Genomic DNA, 19,949 nt, shown 5'->3' on the forward strand with positions numbered 1-19,949 from the left:
CCTTGCTTACTCGCCGCTGCCTCGCCTCGTCCTCGTCCTCGACGCACCCGACGGCGCTGCCGCCGACGCTGGGCTAGTATCACGGATCAAAACGAAAAGATTGTGAAAAACCGGTGACGCCTAACCAGCCACTTCCTAGTGGATTTCCGATTGCATGATGAGCGTATCCCATGGATATCGAATTCATACACAACTCGTGAGGCCGATGACGGACAGAACCTTGGGACGAGGCGCCATTGTACTAGGTTTTTTTTCTTCTTTCTGGCAGCATGCAGTAGCTCATTCAGCTGTGCTAGTGGTTAGCGAGACGAAAGGGAGCGTGTTCTGGCGCTTTGTTGCTTCGGTTTTTGTTTGAGGGTGTCTTCAAACTGATTGAAGTATAGCACTACCCGTATTCAACAAATCTCTCGCTTCCTCCCAAAATTAACTACCTAGCTCTGCAACACTGAACACTAATATCAAGAACTTCCGTAAACTTGACATCTGGCTTAGATGAAGTTTATTTACACTCGAACTCTGCATAACCTTTTTTCAAAAAGAAAGTCCAGACACTTCTCACCAAAACAAGCAGCAAAAGCAACAGCGACTTTTGCTATGAGCCTATATAACCCTGGCCCATAAATAGGCAGTAATATAACTTTATTTGCACAAAACACATACAGTAGCTCAACAAACCTTTTTCGATCCACGCCCAACGCGCGCCTAACATCTGTAAATGGCAGTGGAAAGGAGTGAAGGAAGGGGTCACGGTATCTGATATCTCTATCATGGGTCGATCGGGACAAGATACTTTCGGTCGATCAGCAACTACATACAAAAGATACTTCAGGAATTACAAGGGCATGGGTGTGATCATCACATACATATTTGTTCTACTAGGGTTACGAGCTAAAAATTCTTGATACTGGGGACAGGAGACTTGATGAGAGAAACTTCAATCCACTAGAGCCTCCAGGGAAGTAGGATATGGTGTAGTAAGCAAGAGCAAGGACCTGGAACAAAAGCGAGAGCAAGGTAAACAGGAGGCTTGAGCGCGCCACAAAACATACCAAAGTGCAAGTGCACACTGAATTGTTTCCAAGAGTTAGAAAAGCATGCTTAGATCAGGATAAGGAAATCATTATGCCAAAAAATACAGAAGGGGTAAGACATTATAGCGCTGGTCATCAAATCATGGCCCTGATTACAAGCTTGTTAAAAGGAAATGGTGCTGGAATGAAGACAAGAAAAGATAAAAACAAACACCTGGAGGATCGAGAATATCACCGACAGAAAATAGCTGTGAAGCACCATAGAGACATATATCGTGCCAACCATGCATCCAGTGAACCCCACTGTAAACGGTAGCCTCTGAAGAAAAAAGTTATGCAAGTTCTCTTATCAGAAACCGCTTGCATTTGAAGATATTGCATTGCATCCTCTTAAAAGAAAACTGAGCAAGTACAGGGCCATTCACTACATTGTATCAACAACTTTTGTCAAATGCTTACGTGCCTAAAATGGGCGCTTTTGGTTTTCCAAGTAGAAATAGGAAAGAGCTGTAAATTTGTACTTTATAAGCAAAATCCAGTGAATTATAACATTTAAATGTTCCTTGCTGAATTGGAGCAAAACAGAATCAGAAATTCCATGCATCGACAGAAACCATTGGTAGTGCAGACCAGCAGTTACACTCGAGTCAAACTGTACTCATCCACGTGCCACCCTGTGACTTCCACAAGACAAACAAAGGAAAAAATTGAACCCATCGACAGGAATTGGGATAATGCAGCTGATTCCAGACATCAGACTGAGCCAAATATTCTGTCTGCTCATAGGTGGGGGAGAAAAAAAAATGCCAAGACTCCTTATGTTGCGCACCTGATATTAGGAGAACCCACATCAACAGGTGAGCTCACCGGAAGGCCTGTCAGAAGGTTGTCAACTTCCACTGCTCTCACCTCTTTTGGTGTGTTCAGATCATAAGCTCTACAATACATCCTTATGCTATTTTTTCTTATATTTCTCTCTTTCTTTCAAGTCTCAAGTTATTTGGATTCTTGCAATAATAAACTGTGATAGGCCAGTTGTTGCGGAATACAAGTTTGATGCTAATGGTTCAACAGCATTCAAAATAATTATTTTAGAAGGACTTTACAAAGTATTTGCAGTTTTCCAGGTTGTATAAAACTATAACAATAAGGGGGTTCCAAAGATATTTTTGCTGGGACAGTTCATGAGTTAGAAACGTCCTTCAGATCTATAATAAACCTTCAAGACCTGAACCACCAAATACATCAAGAGCTAAACCCAACAACCAGATTGACTCCAGGCGAATGGCACTTTAGACTAAACACTGAGTTTGAATAGGTTGACTGAAGGAAAGCCCTACTTGATCTGTGTGCTCAGTTTCTCTACATTGCCCTTTCTGACTTGCTTATTTAGAATTAAGCACCGCAATATTGCTCAGTCACTCCTATATTAGTTTCATTCAAAACATTCTATATAGACAATAGAAGGGGATAATTATCCCTTAAACTCTTCTTCTCAAGTGAAGAAGTTATGCACGCAAAGATCCACGCAAGGGATTCATATAAAGAACATCCTTGATGTAAGATCACAGTCTCAGAGCTATTGGTTCTCTTTCGTAAGAGGTAATGGTATAATCGGCTCAATTTCGGCCTTCAATTCGGGTAGTAATGGTTACTTTTTTTGTTATCAGGCACTATGAGAAACTAAAAGTGTTTTGTAATGGGAACCCTTCATATGTGTAGCAAGTTTCATACAAATAACTTGTCAGCATAGATTTTCTTTCTCTAGGTTTATAGGGCCCTATTTTCGAGATTTGGGGAAGAAAATACTTACCAAATCAACTCAGAAAGATTATATGGAGCACAATCAACCAAAGAGGACTGAAGGACAATATCATAACTACGTTGTCTATTTGCCAGTCGATCCACCCACGTTTTGTCTTGACTCATTTTTTCCTATCACTATCCAAAGCACTACCTAACTTCTCTCGGCACAACCAAATGACCACCAGCTATGCTACAGCTGATCCTCAAGAAATTTTCATTACTATGCAGGTCCCATGATGTTCATATAGACAGGACGAAACTAGCAGATGACAGTGTTTAGCTGTCTGCATTGAGCACTTAGTAATGAATTAAGATTTGTAACTTGTTTCCACATGTTCCAAAGCTGTAATCGTACTTGACTAAAAATAACAGCGGATGGATTTTGAAAGAGTAATCTCTACTCCCTCACTAGCAAACAAGACTATTTGTAATTTCTTCAAAAACTAAAACAAATGAACAGCCATAGCTGCAATCTGCAGCAATAGAGTACCTCTTTTGACGTCATATGGGCGAGCTGGTTGGCGGGACCTTTGAGCGCGAAGAGCGACGCGATGATGAGAGCACAGCCAAGCGTGAAGCAGATAGCGAACTTCTGCGGCATGAGCACCATGACGGGGAGGAAGAGCGTGAAGGCGATGAAGACGAAGAAGATGCCGGTGGCGAGGAAGAGCCCGAAGTACATGAGTGCCTTCCCCGAGGGAAAGCTGCTGGTGGCGCCCTGGAAGCTCCCCGGCAGCTCCCGCACGCCCTTGGACATCCTGCAGCCCACGGATCAGAACGCGCTAGATCAGGGGCAGAGAGCTAGCTAGCTAATCGCACCCAGATCCCTCGGCTCGGAGGGCAGCGGAGCTTGGCGGGAGCGGAACAGATCTGAGGGGCTAGGGCTGGGGAGAAGGGGGCTTACACATTGAAGGTGCCGGAGACGGTGTCGTTGGCGGAGCGGACGGCGGCCTCGATGTCGAACGGGAGGGGGGAGGAGGAGGACACGTCCGAGCGGGTGGCGGCGTAGGAGTTCCAGTCGGCGAGCAGGGAGGGCTGCGACTCCGCGGCGGTGCTGGGGGAGGCGGTGCCGCCGGTGAACCAGGACTGCGCCGTCTTCTGCATCGCGGGGATGCGGGTTTAGCTGCCGGCGGCGAGGCGGGATTGAGGTGGGCTGGGACGCGGCTGTGCGTGTCGAGTCGCGGTGGATGGAGGGAGCGAAAGAGATCGAGGGAGAAAACGAGCAGACTCGTAATTATTGAACGTTTTTGCAAGACGATGATAACTTTCCGGCGAAGTATATCCAGCGAAAACCCGAAAGCTTTCCTTCAAAAAGAAGACACCAAAGTGCATTTTCTCTGTGAAATCCCCGGACCAAAGGTACAAATACCTCAAACGTAATAAAACTTACATCAATGTCTCTCGACCACCGAACAACCATTGCGTTGCAACAATGAACCACTGACGCATTAATGTCATCGCTCTCATACCAGAGGCGGACTGAACTTATCGACCATAATTGAAAAGTCTTCGTGCATGTACCCCTAAAGATGAAAGCCTTAGAGTTATAGTTGTCAACATCAAACCCTTGAATCTGGAGCACCCGATACCGCCGTCACAAACTTGTGCGAACTCTTGATGCTAGCAAGTATTGATTTTACGGCAACATCTAACATGCTTAATTCCACAAACTATTTTATATACTGGGTGACATTTCTGGTCTATTTACGATAAGTGTAACATTCCAACCAAACCCATCGGTTCAACCATAAGTTTCTGGTTGTTGCACACACACATGACGAAAAACCCTAAGCTTGTCGGAGCTTCGTCGACTCCGTCCTGATGGACGAACTCAAGGAGAATCGAAACTCAGGAGACCAACTTGAGGATGAAGCACCGCCGTTTGTCCAAGCGCCGCCCACGCGAAACTTAACAAATCCTAACCTAAACTTTTAGGCAGAGTCGAGGCGTTGGGATTCCCCTCCCCGCCACGATCATTATGCTAAGCTAACGGATGGGTCTTGTCCATCACATCATTCTCCTAATAATGTGATCTCGTTCATCAAATGACAATACATGTCTATGGTCAGGAAACTTAACCATCTTTGATTAACGAGCTAGTCTAGTAGAGGCATACTAGGGACACTTTGTTTTGTCTATGTATTCACACATGCATCAAGTTTCTGGTTAATACAATTCTAGCATGAATAATAAACATTTATCATGATATAAGAAAATAAAATAATAACTTTATTATTGCCTCTAGAGCATATTTCCTTCATGAATAAGCTACAACGCGGCGCTCCACACCAAGTTGATCTCCACCCTACACGACAACGCGGTGGGCGGCCACTCCGGTAGCACCGCAACCTACCATCGTTTCAAGAAGTTGTTCTTCTAGAACAACATGAAGGCCGGCGTTGACAACTACATCAAGCCGTGTCTGACCTGCCAGCAGGGCAAGCATGAATAGGGACACCCAACCAACAAGCTCGCCCTGCTGCTCGTGCCATCTGCGCCCTGACAAGACCTCACGATGAATTTTGTCGAAGGCCTGCCCAAATCCGAGGGGTTCGACTCCATCCTCGTCGTCATGGACAGACTCACCAAGTTCGCGCACTTCATTCCGCTCGACACCCGTTCACGGCAACTCAGGTTGGCCGGCATTTTGGGACAATGTGGTCAAGCTCCACGGGCTGCCCCAATCAATCGTCTCCAACTGCGACCGCGTCTTCACAAGCGCGCTCTGGCGTGAGCTCTTCACCAACGCAGGGACAAAAATCAAGCGAGACACTGTCATCATCGGAAACCACGTTCGTGAATTCTTCACACTTTGGATGCTTGTTCATGATTTCCATCTTGACGAGTTTGCCGAATATGACATTGTTTGGAAGGACTCCTTGGACGGGATATACTCGGCGGCCACCGCCTACAAGGCGCAGTTCCTTAGTTTGACTCTCTCTCCCATGAATTTCATGGTTTGGAAGGTTTGGGCGTCCCCAAAGGTTAAGTTCTTCGCATGGCTAGTCTTGCAAGGCCGGATTTGGACCACCGATCGCTTGGAGCGCCGAGGTTGGCCAAATTGTGGCATATGCCCTCTTTACAAAAGAGAACAAGAAACGGGCATCCACCTCTTCGTCAAAATGTCGTTTCACCACGAGGCTTTGAAACATGGTCATCGCAAAATATAGGCTCGTGCACATAGACACCACCATTTGGCATCTTCATGAGTCGCTCTTCGGTTGGTGGGATAGGAGAACCGACATTACGAATCCCAACAGGAAGCTATGACCTCCTTACCATGCTAGTGTCTTCAACTATATGAAACAAGCGAAATGCTAGGATTTTCAGGCACAAGAGCGCGCCACCCCTGATCCTCCTCAAAATAGTGCCTTTGGGTTACCGCCGGTGCTAAGAAACTAGGAAAAATTGTATTAAGCAAGTAATTGCCATGCCGTGTGGGGTGAGGACCTGTAACCGACTTAAACTCTATTCTTCTCTCATTTAATAGATGAGGCAAATCTTTTGCCTCCGTTAAAAAAAAGGACAAAGACACATTCACTCTCTCAGCTTTCACCATTTCTACCCTGGACCCGCAGCAGAATAAAAAGAAACAGAGCAATCTGATCCCAGCAGGCACAGTCATCCATCGTGTCCACGCGTTGCGTGATCCGTGTTACCAACGTCTAATAAAACAACTAATGCACATCGCAGCAGGTAGAGAGTTCTGCAAAAGAATATGTTTGCACAGCACAACAACATCAGACCATGTCAACGTCCACAGACGTCCCATTCGATGAACCCTTCGTATCTCCGACATCTCTGCTCTGAAGTTCCTCGGAGGCGATGTCAGCCTTGACCTTGCGCTCCACCTTCCGCGACCCGTCGATGGTGCCCGCGTCGATCGCCTCCAGGTACAGTGCCCTGGCCAGGCTCATGAACCGTCTCCTGAAGCTCGGTATCCGGGACATATTGGCCACGATCCCTTGCAACCTGTTGATTGATGAATATGTTACTCATTCTGTAGCTGTTTCAAATTTATATTTGGGAGTTGACTGTGGCAAAGTTGGAAGGGTGTATAGAAAAAGACACCTTCTGATGATCGCCTGTAGCTGAGCTCTCTTCACGCCGTCGCTTGACGGGAAACCGCAGTCGTCCCAATCCGACGGTTTTTCGTTCGCGTTCGTCATGATGAGCTTCTGCAAGCACAGCTCCTCGTCTTCGGTGAGCTCCAGTTTCTTCATCTGCTCCTTCAGAACCAGCAGTGGTCCGAGCATCCAGTCGAACACCTTGTCCTTTGGCCAATTGAAGTTGGTCACCTCAACGTCATCAGCTGCAACCAACAAGGAAATGGTAACCATGAACCATGAAGTTTTAAATTGCTTAATGTTATGCTAAGGCTGCCAGGGCATCATGCATACATATGAGCAAACCGTGCGTGTCGTGTTTCGCGGATCGTATCAGACAGTGAAGAATGCACCAGGCAGGTAGTTTTATGCTCAGCTTCTTTCCCTTTCCTTTGGTTATAAATTCCTCTATATCTTCAGAGCTTATCAGTCCCTCGCTCAGTAATATCCTCCCATTTATCTCGCAAGATCGGAAGAGCCAATCCCATATCTGTGCAAGTTCAGTCGTCGAGAGAATGGTTAATCTTAGCTGTTAGAGCAGAGATATAATCGTATAGATCATTGAAGACGACGAGATGTTCATGTACTTGAATGGGTCTTAGTCTTTGGATAGTTTCCATGAATGTCTTTGACCGGTGTAGAACCCTCCTATGCTTACGCTGGCCTTGATGTTGCTTCTCTGCAGATGCAGCTGTAACGTTGTGCTCATCTTTGTTGCGGCCGGTCTCATACTTCGCAGAACCCGCTTTCCGGTACTTGGGCCTGTCTATTGGAAGTAGTTTACTGCCAAGTAGAATAATTGCTATGCATGATCTTCTAAAAATATTGCTATGCATGGAAAAAGGAGGTCATGCAACTAAGTACTAACAAACTTCTAACATATGAAGCCATAATCGCAGTAAAAATAACTGCTAAATCACACCTTGGCAAACAAGAACCTTCTCTCAAATAAAGAAGATCATTTGTGTATTCATCATACAATGCTACTGCAGAGATCATGTATGATAGCCCCATTTGAAATGAAGCCTCCTGCACACGATTACAGAGATGTATAAGTAGTGGTTCAAGTGAGTCGAAAGAGGTTCACTATTATTTAACAATAAAAGACCTGATAAGCAATTAATCCAGCATGGAGGCCAAAGAAGAAGCTGCTAAGAAATGATGCAATCACTCCTGCAATGACGGCAAGCGGCCACAATATAATGGCCAAACCAGCGAAAGGGACACAAACAGTCTCTAGAAAAGGCCCTTCCCTCCCTACTAGATCCTCGCAGAGTCTTTGCCATCCTTTCAACAACATGCAGGGGCTTTTCCACAATGCCACCCCAGTAATCATCAATACATCCAGAGGAACGGCAACCAGCGCAACAAGGAAGCTCCGCGGTAGATAAGACAACCTTCAATCATAGAAGACAAGCAGAATGTATTAGTGCTAGAGGATGTTTCAAGGTGAGTGCATAATTAGGACCCGATTCTCCATTTTGACGACATGAATATTTAACATGTCATATACTTGATGTCAGTAGGTTCTTCGTCATCCCCCATTTTCTCGGAAAGCTCGTCCATGAAGGAGAAGTATGAGTGGAAGCAGAAGTCGGTAACATCACGCACCACCATACAAGCTCCCCTTATTGTGCTAGCAGTACCATCCTGTGACATAGCATTACTCCGTTAATTGGGCGCATTATTTTGATTTGTAGTACTCCCTCAGACTCGGAAAAGAAGGCACACACGCTTTTCAAAATTCAAGTTCAAACATGAATTTAACCAATAAATTTTGGATTTTGTGCCACAAAAATTATACCATCAAATTTGTGTCCACTGGTATAACGTTGATGGTCAAAATTAAATCTTGAAAAACATGCATGTCCTCATTTTGAAGTCGGGGTAGTACATCCAGAAAACTTAATGAACCAAATCCACATTCCAAGTTTCAGCAGCACGTACGTACCAAAAAGCAATGAGAGAGCTTGTCCGCGACACCCTCGCCAACAGCCTCAAAAGTCGCCATGAGGGGAGTGAACACTCCATAACCGATACCAACCAGAAGGCTCCCTACAATGCCAAGCACCGGCAACAGGAGCAACGGCAGTGGCAGGAATACCACGGCAAGGATCTTCAGAACCGGCCCAATTCGCTTCGTGCTACAAACCAGAGTTTGCAGAATAGTTTGATCACATACGACCAACACAACGTTTCACTCAAACTTATCCAGCAAATTTTAACTCGTTTAGGAATTTAAATTTGTTTAGGCGTGCAGGCATTAAAGAGAAAAATGTGGGGGGGAGTCGGCATGATGAAAAAAACTGAAGATGTAGTGGCAAAGTGTGGTGTAGCAGCATGTAACGGTTTTCTCTAGAAAACGTAGACCGCCTGGGTGCCCATATGCGATGAACAATACAAAACGGTTTCAGCCTAATCCAGGCCATTAATTCCTGAACCGAGCACATCGGGTTGTGGCACATGTGTATAAAATGCCCGGTCTGGACCAAGCGCTGCAGCCACACACCAAAACACTGCAGCGAGGCCTGGGGCCGGAAGGGGAAGGGATAGTGTGGGAGCAAGGTATGTGCTGCTAATGTGTTCATCCTCGATCTTCTTCTCCTCCTAAGATATAGTTTCCTCAAGTGCTCATCCATTTCCCTTCCCCTTCAATGCTTGTACAGGACATCCGTGGAGATGGGCCGTGGGCGATCAAAGGCGTACTCGCCAGTACCTGCTCCCAATGGAGCTCCTTCTTCCATGAAGAGGACACCAGTTGTGAACACGGCGTTACTTCAACTCCATCATGCTGCACTTGTGGGGTACTGGAATCCTCTTTGTCATCAAAGGTGTGTTTGTTGGTACCGGCGTGGAGGATCTGTTCAAGTTTAAAAGTGCTAGGGAACAATAACCGCATTTTCTGCATGGTTCCCATTTTTAGGATAGATCCAAGAACCATGATGATGGACATGGGGGGTGCCCTATAGCTTTGGCTACTTTCCTAGAATTGCGGCTGTTGGTTGGATCTATCCTAATGAGAGCCATGGGGAAAATGCGGTTGTTGTTCCTAACACTTTTAACTTTTAACTTGCACAGATCCTCCTTGCCGATACAAGCGAGCACACCTTTGATGAGAGGATTCCAGCACCCCGCAAGGGCATGATGGAGTTGAGCGCCGTGCTCACAATCGGTGTCCTCGGGAACAGGCACTGGCGAGTACGCCTTCGATCTCCTGCGGCCCATCTGCACAGATGTCCTGTACAAGCATTGAAGGGGAAGGGAAAAAACGATGAGCACTTGAGAAGACATACATCTTAGGGAGGGGAGAGGAGGATGAAGACACACTGGCAGCACATACATTGCTCCTACCCTATCCCTTCCCCTTTCCCTTCCGGCCCCAGGCCTCGCCGCGGTGTTTTGGTGTGTGGCTCGGCTGGCATTTTATACACATGTAATGAATAAACGAATAAAAAATGTGGGGAAAGTAAGTCGGCATACGCTAGCACGCAGCAGTACGTCCAGACGAAATGCGCAGGCCACAGGCCGATGATGACGGCTGAATCGCCGAGGAAAACGATGGCCGCGACGACCGGGCCGATCAAAAGAGCTGCAAATAAAAAGAAACACGCACACTTTCTCAGCCATCGTCAGGATGGGTATCAAGTATCATGAACACAACGAATACTACTCCGACTTGGAGGACAAGGCAGCGGTAACCGCCTCGGACATTAGAGGACAGGGGGAGGCGGGGATGGTGTTGGTTGGTTACCTTTGGCGGAGCCGAGCAGCAGGAGGAGGACGAAGAAGGGCAAGAATGACACGAGGCTCCAGAGCTTGGCGATGAAGCCCACCGGGACGTTCATGGATCAGCAGCAGCCAGCCAACCAGTTGCTTCCTCTTGCCCTGACCCCTGAGCCTGACGAGAACGAACCAGAGCTTGAAACCCAGAGAAAGGGAAGAAGGAAAAGGAAGAAGCCGGAGGTCCCTGTCGGCAGGTGAGAGTCCCGAGCGGTGTGCTGTGGAGCTGCCGTGGCGCGACACGTGCTGCTCTGCATGGGGCGCTCTCCAGCACACGCATAATTTTCTACTCCAAAGGCCATGGCGAGCACACCTGTTTCCCTGCAGCAGATCTCAAGAGTTTCAACGCACAAGGGAAAATTCCTATGACTTGCGCCAATTTGTAGTCATACGCATCAACAAGATTGTGTTCTCGTCTCCTTTTGGTCCATGTTGTGAAGAGAGAAATGAAGATAGGTCAAAGTCAAAAAATACTAGTGCTTCAGCGGCAGGAATCATAGGGTTTCAGAACTGCAGAAACTTGAAAATAGACATTACACGTTCAATTCAAGCGCCTTTGCGTTGGTTAAGTTGACCGGTCACAAACGTCAGGAAATAGGGACAACAGACTTGCACCCCATCAATTATTTCACCCAAAAAAATAGCAGGTATAGCATGTGACGGGAGAAGAGCCTGTAGTAAAGCTTAAGCTAGCGTGCATTTTTTTTGGGTCTAAAAATGCAAACAACAAATTCTGGGGTTTCACTCTTTCGACAAACGCTTGCGGCCCAGATGGTGGTGGCTGGAAACCGGTACACAGGACAAGCAGCGCTCCATGTTCAGATGGCCTCCGCTTCGTCGCCGCCCCCGACAGATTAAAGCTATCATCTATCTTACGTGAATGATCATCTTGTTCAAGAGATCCTTGTGCTCCGGAAAATATTCCAGCAACTCAGCTTTGGTCACCCACGCGTGGTCCTCGCACCTCCTGATGTCCAAATGCGTGGTGCCGATCACTTGCGACTTGAAGAAGAACCGCTGCTAGATGCATATAACAGGATTAAGAGACCATCGGGTGACACTGCATCAAAACTAATATGCCGATTGCTTGACAAAATGCAAACAAGTCTTCTTTTAATCAATGATACCCGTCCTATGTGTATTCTAGTACTAGTAGAAGAAGAAAAAATGGTGAACCAAGAAATACCTTGAATGGTGAAACAGTGGAATCCTCTTTTTGTTCAGTTACCATGTGAGCCATTGGAGCGTTGCCAACAAAATATGTATTGTCAAGCCCGCCGAGAACAGATTTTAGGGCTGACTCGGCACACTGAAATCAAATACACACAATATGAATACGCATGATACTATGAAACTACAATTTTATACTACCAGAAATTTATCAAATAATACTCCCTCCGTTTCTTTTTAGTCTGCATATAAGGTTTGGTCAAAGTCAAGCTTTGTAAAGTTTGACTAACTTTATATTAAAACATATAAACATTGACAATATGAAATCAACATTATCAGATGCACCACGAAATGTATTTTCATACTATATAGTTTTAATATTCTAGATGTTCATATTTTTTTATATAAATTTGGTCAAACTTTGTGTAGTTTGACTTTGACCAAATCTTATATGCGGAGTAAAAAGAAACGGAGGGAGTACAAGGAAATAAACTGGAAGTGAACTAAAGCATGGATCATCTAATAAAAATTAGAAGGCTTTTTTAGGAAGTGCATACCAAACGCAAAGAGTCTTCATTTTCATAAACTTTTTCTGGAAAATGCCAAACAGGCTTGCCATCAGGAGCCCCAAAAGTTTTGCCATACAGGAGAAGATAGAGCTTATTATCCAGAGCTCGTTGTAGTGACCTACAGAAAACATTGGATTAGCATAAGTTTACAGTGTTATACTCACAGAGCAGCATTGTCATGAAAGTTGGTTCACAATATATATATTTGAGTTTCAGGACATGATGAGTGTTTTGCAGGTAACACAAAATATCAAATAAGATACTGCTGTATGAGCTATGTCTACCATCTTCGGGCTAGGAATGAGTAAAACATAAAAGAGCTATCCAGAATACTAAAGATAAAATTATGACAACCATGTGTATATTTATAACTGCTGGTGATGTGGACAGGATGGTATCGGTTTGCATAGCAGAAGGAACAGTGCAGACCGCCCTTCCTATTTTCTCAACTATGGGCAAAAGCCGACTATACCACTCCATCACCAAGCTTTTCTTCGTTACGCTTGGTAAACATGCTTTCAAGGTTCATGCCAAACACACTTGCCCATCTTACCCAAATCCAAATGGAAACAATATGATCAAATCATCCTTTCTTGGCTACCTTGGTCTCCATTGAGATCTCTGATATAATATGAATATTGATGTGACTGCCAAAACAATTAAGGAGAACTACTCTCACAGCAACAAGGATGAGTCACATTGGCACGCTCACATCCAAGGACACATTGCCACAAGTTAAATGGTGCTAGCCAAGCAGCCGCCGTTGCCAACCTTCATCGAGGTGCTTTACTCAAGGAACATGTCACATGAAAGTGAGTGCAACTCGATGAACCTTGGGAAGGCCGACAGCCTATGGCAGAGGCAGAAATATAATCTGTGGGGTCAACCCTGAAACTTCCAGCCTTCCAAGGAGGGGAGACTAGCTAAGTGCGTAGAAGAATTGTTAGACTAATCACCGAGCTATTCATACATGTATATGGTGATAGTGCACAACGCATCAAAGCGGATTTGGCGTGACAATGGTGTATCTACCATGATTTACTATACCATGCTCCTACTGACATACATCAAAGGCCAACAAACCTAAGTACAGTTACATAATTACAAAGGAGAGAGAGAGGGGGGAGGGGGGAATGAAATCCGAAAACCCTAGAGTTTTAGGCCTAGGCTATAGAGGAACAATAGCAACAATCCTAGACTTCAGGCTGGGCTTAACCATATGCACCAGCAGAGAAAACACTTCTTTGAATCTGGACACGCAAGAAGGACAGGATGGCGGCACACTTCGAAAAAGCTCATATTTTCCTTTCTTTTAATATACCTTCATCCATCATAGGTGTAGATACACCTAGATTGACCAGGACATTTAGCTAAATTCAAAGGGGATCTGGTACACAGGTGTATCTAAGCCTATGATGATCAAAGTACTTGTAATATTCAAAACAGTTCAGAGTAGTAGTGTATAAATGTAAAGGAACATGCAAAAAAATTGTACAAACTGACTTGTACAGTGCTGTAAAAAGGAAAAAAAAGATTTCACTGTAGCAGCAATTTTTGTCTTCTTTGTACAAAACAATGTACAGGTCAATTTGCATAGTTTTGCATCTACTCTTACATATACATCTACTAATGCCTGTGAAGCGTTTGAATATTTTCTGAATTGCACAAGTACCTTAATCCATCATAGGCGTAGATACAGCTAGGCTGACCAGGACATTTAGCTACAATGAACTGGTGGGTTATATAGTAAGCTTACAAGCAAAGCTCAACTAGATCTATCCTAATTCACAAAGGTTGTGGAGGTGAGTCACAGCGTGCATGTGACACAGACAACCCATGAACAGTAGATGGCCATGTTCATACACTACATACGTAACATGCGTGTTGGATGACTTGGCTTGCTGCACTTCCCTCCATGTCATGCATTAGGATAGGTCTAGGTGCTACCTTCACTTGTGTGTCTATGCACGGACATGTTCAACATAGCATGTATCACAGGCATGCTAGGTGACATGGCTTGCTGCACTCCCCTACACAATTGTCGTGCATCAGAATAGGTTTAGTTGTTAGCTTCATTTGTAAGGTTTGTATGCACATGTACTTGTACATATATACTGAATACAATAGTGATTCACGTTGCAGATTTTCCACTCCCTATCTTATCACTCGGCCTCAAGATTTATGGTGTACCTCTTATTGCTATCTTGACAAATACTCCCTCCGTTCCTAAATATAAGTCTTTTTAGAGATTTCAATGCGGACTACATACGAAGCAAAATGAGTGAATCTACACTCTTAAATATGTCTATATACATCCTTATGTAGTCCTTATGGAAATCTCTAAAAAGACATAGATTTAGGAATGGGGGGAGTATAATGTAATGCACACTTTCTCGGCTAATGGCTATCATATCGAGCTTTACATTACGTGAAAGATACAGGGAGAGATCGAGCCAAGTGGCAAACAAAGGACAATGTAATTATTATACTTCTGCCATTTGACATATTGGCGAAGGGCGGGCCTGGTGCATGGTACAGTCTCTCCACTTGTGGCCTGGAGGTCCTGGTTTTAAACCAGCCTTCTTGCAGAATTATTACGCAAGGGTAAGGCTGTCTAGAAATTCCCTTCCCCAGACCCCACATTGTGTGGGAGCTGCACTGGGCACGCCCATTTGATATATTGGCAAAAGTGGAAAAGTGCCTAGGACATTATCCCTGAGAGCATATTTGCAGCACAACTAAGAAAACTAGCACCAGTAAAATTAGTTGGAAGCTCGGAGATCACAGGAGATGGATACATGTGTTTTGATGCTAGCAACATTGATAGCATATAAATAGAATGGGATGGAGAGAGGAAGAAGGGTGGTGAAGAGAATGATAGTTAAGCTGAAATCAGCTCTGATACCATGCAAGTCAATACGAATGTCCATTCATGCAGCTGAGGAGAGTAAGAAATCATAAGTGGGCACGTGTTATTTGTGTTACTCTAGTAGTGACAGATACATGAATGTGCATTCATGCAACTGAGAAGAGTAAGAAATGGAGAGAAATAGGGTCATGTGGATATGTTTGTACCCCAGGAAAGTACATGCAATTGTAACCGATACAAGGTCACATAGGCTCAAGCATCCATGCAGGTAAGGCGTGGAAACACTATCACTAGCAAAAAAGGAAAATGATGGCAAGAGAATATCACCAACATGATACTGTGGTTTCGGCCTTTAGAATAAATAGTTCATTAGACTTAAGGTGAGAAACAAAAGAAATAAGCAAAGAAAGCCTGTTAATGGCATAGAAGGTACAGGGAATGAGAATCTGGAGCTACAACCTTAGAATGCAGTGCATGTTCGAAGGGCAAAACAGACTAAGCAAAAAATAATATGTACTAAATCACAGACATATCTATATGATACTATCAATAGAATTAGAAACATTCAGGACAATGTGCAATATAAGTTAGCACATGCTTGCATAACAAGAGTGTAACTGACACTGACAATAACCACAAGAAAGTATGCACCCAAGCAAGCTAAGTTATGAAATAAAGTGACAGGAATGGAAGCTGGAAACTTACTTCCTGTCATTTGCTTTGTCAGCTTCTGTGATTCTTGGAGCAGGCACATAGTCTATCTGATAATCACCCTTGCCCCTGCACACATAAACAAGCATGTTTCATGTACTACATAATGGCAACTGAAAAGACAATAATTGAATCAAAGCCTGTCTGCACATATTCCACTGCCGCATTGAAGTTGTTGTATATTCACAAAAGCCTATTGTGATCTATGTTATGGAGCAGATGATTTTGACAGTAGGTACAATTTCTGATCACGGGGATTCTGCCAAAATCATGATTCATTAGCATGGAATGGGACCCAAATCCTTTACTGATGCTCCTTCTAAGAACCATCACAGATCAATGTGAACAGCCAGAACATTTGCGTGCAAGTTCTATTTCATGGATCTAATTTGGCCATTGGATTCTAAAAATCATGCTTCTAAGAACACATGGGATTCTATATTTTTGCCAGTTTTGGGTCAAGCATTATTTACTCACTAAGAAGTTGCAACTATTGGCATTGCTTGTACAAACTACTCCATGTATCAACTTCCAATTGCTCCCCACGTTTACCTGGTAAATACTAATTGTAAAAGCTGCATGGCCAGTGTTGTTCATTTTGCACACGAAACAAGAATAACTATTCCCCTCTCCTTGAAATTCCCAATCTATTATGATACAAGACTCTTGTGCCGGCATACTCAATCGAATACTGCCCACAGGCAAAGCAAAGAAAATATGCTACCCTTACCCAATAATGCACTTAACCTATTATAAACTTCAAATCTATAAGCGAGAAATGACCGATGTGCAAACAAAAACATACAAAGAAATCGCAAAGCGCGAGGGCGAAATGTCACCTCGCGTCCGCCTTGCCTAGGACATCGTCAGGGTACTGCCGCCTGTACTGCTGCCTCCATCGGAACCTAGCAAGGGGAAGAAACCAAACCCCGCGCGGAGGACGACATCAGCCCAACGAGCAAACAGCAGGCGCCGCAAAACTAGAGGGGAGACGGGCGGATCTGGAGTACGAGAATTCTTGGAAGGCGTAGACGACGGGGTGGATCTTGGGGATGACGACGGGGAGGCGCTCGAACACCACCGAGGCCACGATCTTCCCGTCAGCCCCTTCCTTCGCGACCGCGGCCGGGGCTGAGGACGAGCTGAAGCCCCGCGGCCACCGGAGCGACCGGAGGTGGAGGCTTGCCGGCGATCGCGGCAGCATCGTGTGGGGTGGGAGGGGGGCGTTGGGGTTGGGTCGCGCCGCAAGAAGGGTGGGAGGAAGGAGCCAGTGAAGAACCCTGCTTAAACCCGGCTCGTGGGCCGGCCTTGTGCTCTCCTCCACGGGCCGCATCATTTCGCATTTGATTTGGTACATTCCCTGCATGAGGCCTGGTCTGGCTCACGGGACGCAAACGGACCGATTAGTTGCCTGCTTTTACTGTTCGGCTTGCATGGCACGAACCTTAAAGCATTCCTGGCCTGACTCCCTGGGAACGCTCGAATCGGCAGTTTCTCCAGGGCCAGGCCCGAGCGGTGCACGTGGGCGGCGGCGGCTGCACGCGCGTGGCCACGCTCGAGAAACCGCGTTGCTTCCCGAAGCGCCGGCAGTTATTAGCCTCACCGCCCCTCACCGCTTCCTCTCCCCACTCTCCCCCACTCTCACAACTCTCACCGGCGGCGGTGGATCGGAGGAGAGCAAAAAGACCACCGGACTCCATCACGGGCGAGCGGATCATCACCTGGCCCGCGGCAATGGCGGTAAGCACTTCTCTGTTTGTCATGCACTACTTTTTCCCGTTCGATCCGGCGATAGATTGGATCCACGATGGAGAGGGGAATGGGGAATAGAGGTAGATAAGCATGGCAGTTCATACGAGTTCATACTACTTCATACTAGTTCATGCAAGATCGGAATAGAGGTAGATGCAGGTGGAGTAGAAGGGGGATTGGGGGTACACAACGGACACCGGCTAACCGCGGCGGCCATCACGGGCGTGCGGAGCGGCGGGTCGAGTGGTTGGCCTTCATCTTCTTGTTCATCGCTGTGCGGGGCGGCGGGTCGTCGTCGTCGTCCTCGGCGGAGTCGAGATCGATCTGCCAGGTACGATGGCCTGGCTCCGGCGCCTGTCGGTGTCAAAACCGACAGATCTCAGGTAGGGGGTCCCGAACTGTGCGTCTAAGGTCGATGGTAACAGGAGACGGAGGACACAATGTTTACCCAGGTTCAGGCCCTCTCTATGGAGGTAATACCCTACTTCCTGCTTGATTGATCTTGATGAATATGAGTATTACAAGAGTTGATCTATCACGAGATCGTAATGGCTAAAACCCTAGAAGCCTAGCCTGTCTGACTATGATTATATATATGTTGCCTCTACGGACTAAGCCCTCCGGTTTATATAGATACCGGAGGGGACTAGGGTTACACAAAGTCGGTTACAGAGAAAGGAATCTTCATATTTGGTCGCCAAGGAGAGTCCCATCCGGACACGGGTAGAGTCTTCGATCTTTATATCTTCACAGCCCATCAGTCCGGCCCATGGCTAACAGGCCGGACGCCCGAGGACCCCTTAGTCCAGGACTCCCTCAGTAGCCCCTGAACCAGGCTTCAATGACGAGGTGTCCGGCGCGCAGATTGTCTTCGGCATTGCAAGGCGGGTTCCTTCTCCGAATACTCCAAGATAGTCTTCGGACACAACGATCGTGTCCGGATCTGCAACACAATTACCACACTCAACCGCGGAGAGTATAATACTTCACGAGTCCCATCCGCTGACAACTTTTTGGTAAGGTGACATCACGTCTGTCCGGTCATTATTTCGAACTGTTTTCATCCGCCGTTCCACGTTTCGAGACGCGGTTTTCATTGGCACGTCTTGTCAAAGCAGAGATCGTGTCCCCTTATTGCGGGATTCTCATCAATACGGGCGTGGGTAATCCAACCATGCCGTTTACACAACCCTTGGGAATAGGCGAGTTTGAGGCTTGTGGGGAGGCGCTTGATATTCACTGCCTTTATAAGGGGATAAGGATTCCCTTTCTTCACCCACGCCTTCTCTCTTTCTGTGCCCTCCCATTCTCAAGCTCCAGCGCCCAAGTCCATATCTTTTCCGCCTCAAGAAAGCACTCAACCATGTCCAGATCGGGAGCGCAAGGCAAGTGGATGGCCTCCTCCGTCAAGGGGAAGGACATCACCGAGCTTCGGGAGGCCGAGTATCTGGCGAAAGTAATCGCCCACCGTCTTCCGGCCAAGGGGCAAGTCGTCCCCACCCCGAAACCCAACGAGAGGGTGGTGTTCATCCATCATTTCGTCCGCGGGTTACGGTTTCCTCTCCACCCTTTCGTCCGCGGACTTATGTTCTATTACGGGCTAGATTTTCATGATCTAGCCCCAAACTCCTTCCTCAACATCTTGGCATTTATTGTCGTGTGCGAGGCCTTCCTCCGCATTTCTCCCCACTTTGGATTATGGCTCAAGATCTTTAATGTGAAGCCGAAGGTGGTGGATGGCCAACACGCGGAGTGTGGAGGTGCCATGGTGAGCAAGATGCCCAATGTCACATGGCCCAAAGGCACGTTCGTGGAGACCGTCAAGGAGTGGCAGAAACAGTGGTTCTATATCACAGAGCCTCGTGACGCCACTTGGGCCGCGGCTCTCGAATTCAACTCCGGAGCTCCAATGCGGCTCACCTCCTAGATAGAGAAGGGCCCAAATTGGTCTTCGTCGGACGAACTGATAGCGCTGCAAACGCGCATCCAGAGCATGGTGGATAAAAACATCAAGCACGTCAATGTGATCCATGTGATGCTAGTTCGCCGGATCCTTCCATGCCAGAGCCGAACATGCCCTTTATGGGAATTTGATTCGGAGAAGCACCAGACTTTGGAGAGGCTCGTCGGAACCACTCACGAAGATGTCTGGAAG

General features: G+C 46.2%; 3 protein-coding genes across 5 annotated transcripts; all 3 read right to left on the reverse strand.

The window, feature by feature from the left end:
• Positions 1–603: 603 nt before the first annotated feature.
• Positions 604–4,092, reverse strand: LOC109765206 (uncharacterized). Of its 2 annotated transcripts, XM_020323987.4 has the most exons (4): positions 3,742–4,086; positions 3,328–3,595; positions 1,246–1,350; positions 604–992 (listed from the first exon to the last, which is right to left on the reverse strand). In XM_020323987.4, the coding sequence occupies exons 1-4, from the start codon at positions 3,939–3,941 to the stop codon at positions 882–884; spliced, it is 684 nt and encodes a 227-aa protein (XP_020179576.1). In that variant the 5' UTR covers positions 3,942–4,086; the 3' UTR covers positions 604–881. The 2 variants fall into 2 exon arrangements, with proteins under 2 accessions (XP_020179576.1, XP_073361956.1); XM_073505855.1 differs by lacking the exon at positions 1,246–1,350 and having other exon boundaries at positions 3,742–4,092.
• A 2,328-nt stretch (positions 4,093–6,420) lies between these two features.
• On the reverse strand, positions 6,421–10,994 carry LOC109765207 (uncharacterized membrane protein At3g27390). Its single transcript, XM_020323988.4, has 10 exons — positions 10,695–10,994; positions 10,424–10,532; positions 8,895–9,087; positions 8,457–8,593; positions 8,052–8,340; positions 7,866–7,972; positions 7,531–7,705; positions 7,238–7,433; positions 6,909–7,149; positions 6,421–6,809 (listed from the first exon to the last, which is right to left on the reverse strand). The coding sequence occupies exons 1-10, from the start codon at positions 10,786–10,788 to the stop codon at positions 6,578–6,580; spliced, it is 1,773 nt and encodes a 590-aa protein (XP_020179577.1). The 5' UTR covers positions 10,789–10,994; the 3' UTR covers positions 6,421–6,577.
• Positions 10,995–11,225: 231 nt separating this feature from the next.
• On the reverse strand, positions 11,226–17,345 carry LOC109765208 (uncharacterized). 2 transcript variants are annotated; one of them, XM_020323990.3, is made up of 6 exons: positions 17,053–17,345; positions 16,882–16,947; positions 16,037–16,111; positions 12,451–12,580; positions 11,910–12,032; positions 11,226–11,740 (listed from the first exon to the last, which is right to left on the reverse strand). In XM_020323990.3, exons 1-6 carry the CDS (start codon positions 17,244–17,246, stop codon positions 11,591–11,593), a joined length of 738 nt encoding a protein of 245 aa, XP_020179579.1. In that variant the 5' UTR covers positions 17,247–17,345; the 3' UTR covers positions 11,226–11,590. The 2 variants fall into 2 exon arrangements, with proteins under 2 accessions (XP_020179579.1, XP_040250023.1); XM_040394089.2 differs by having other exon boundaries at positions 11,226–11,743.
• Between the last annotated feature and the right edge of the window lie 2,604 nt (positions 17,346–19,949).

This window comes from Aegilops tauschii, chromosome 7, assembly GCF_002575655.3.
Source record: "Aegilops tauschii subsp. strangulata cultivar AL8/78 chromosome 7, Aet v6.0, whole genome shotgun sequence".
Classification (NCBI taxonomy): Eukaryota; Viridiplantae; Streptophyta; class Magnoliopsida; order Poales; family Poaceae; genus Aegilops; species Aegilops tauschii.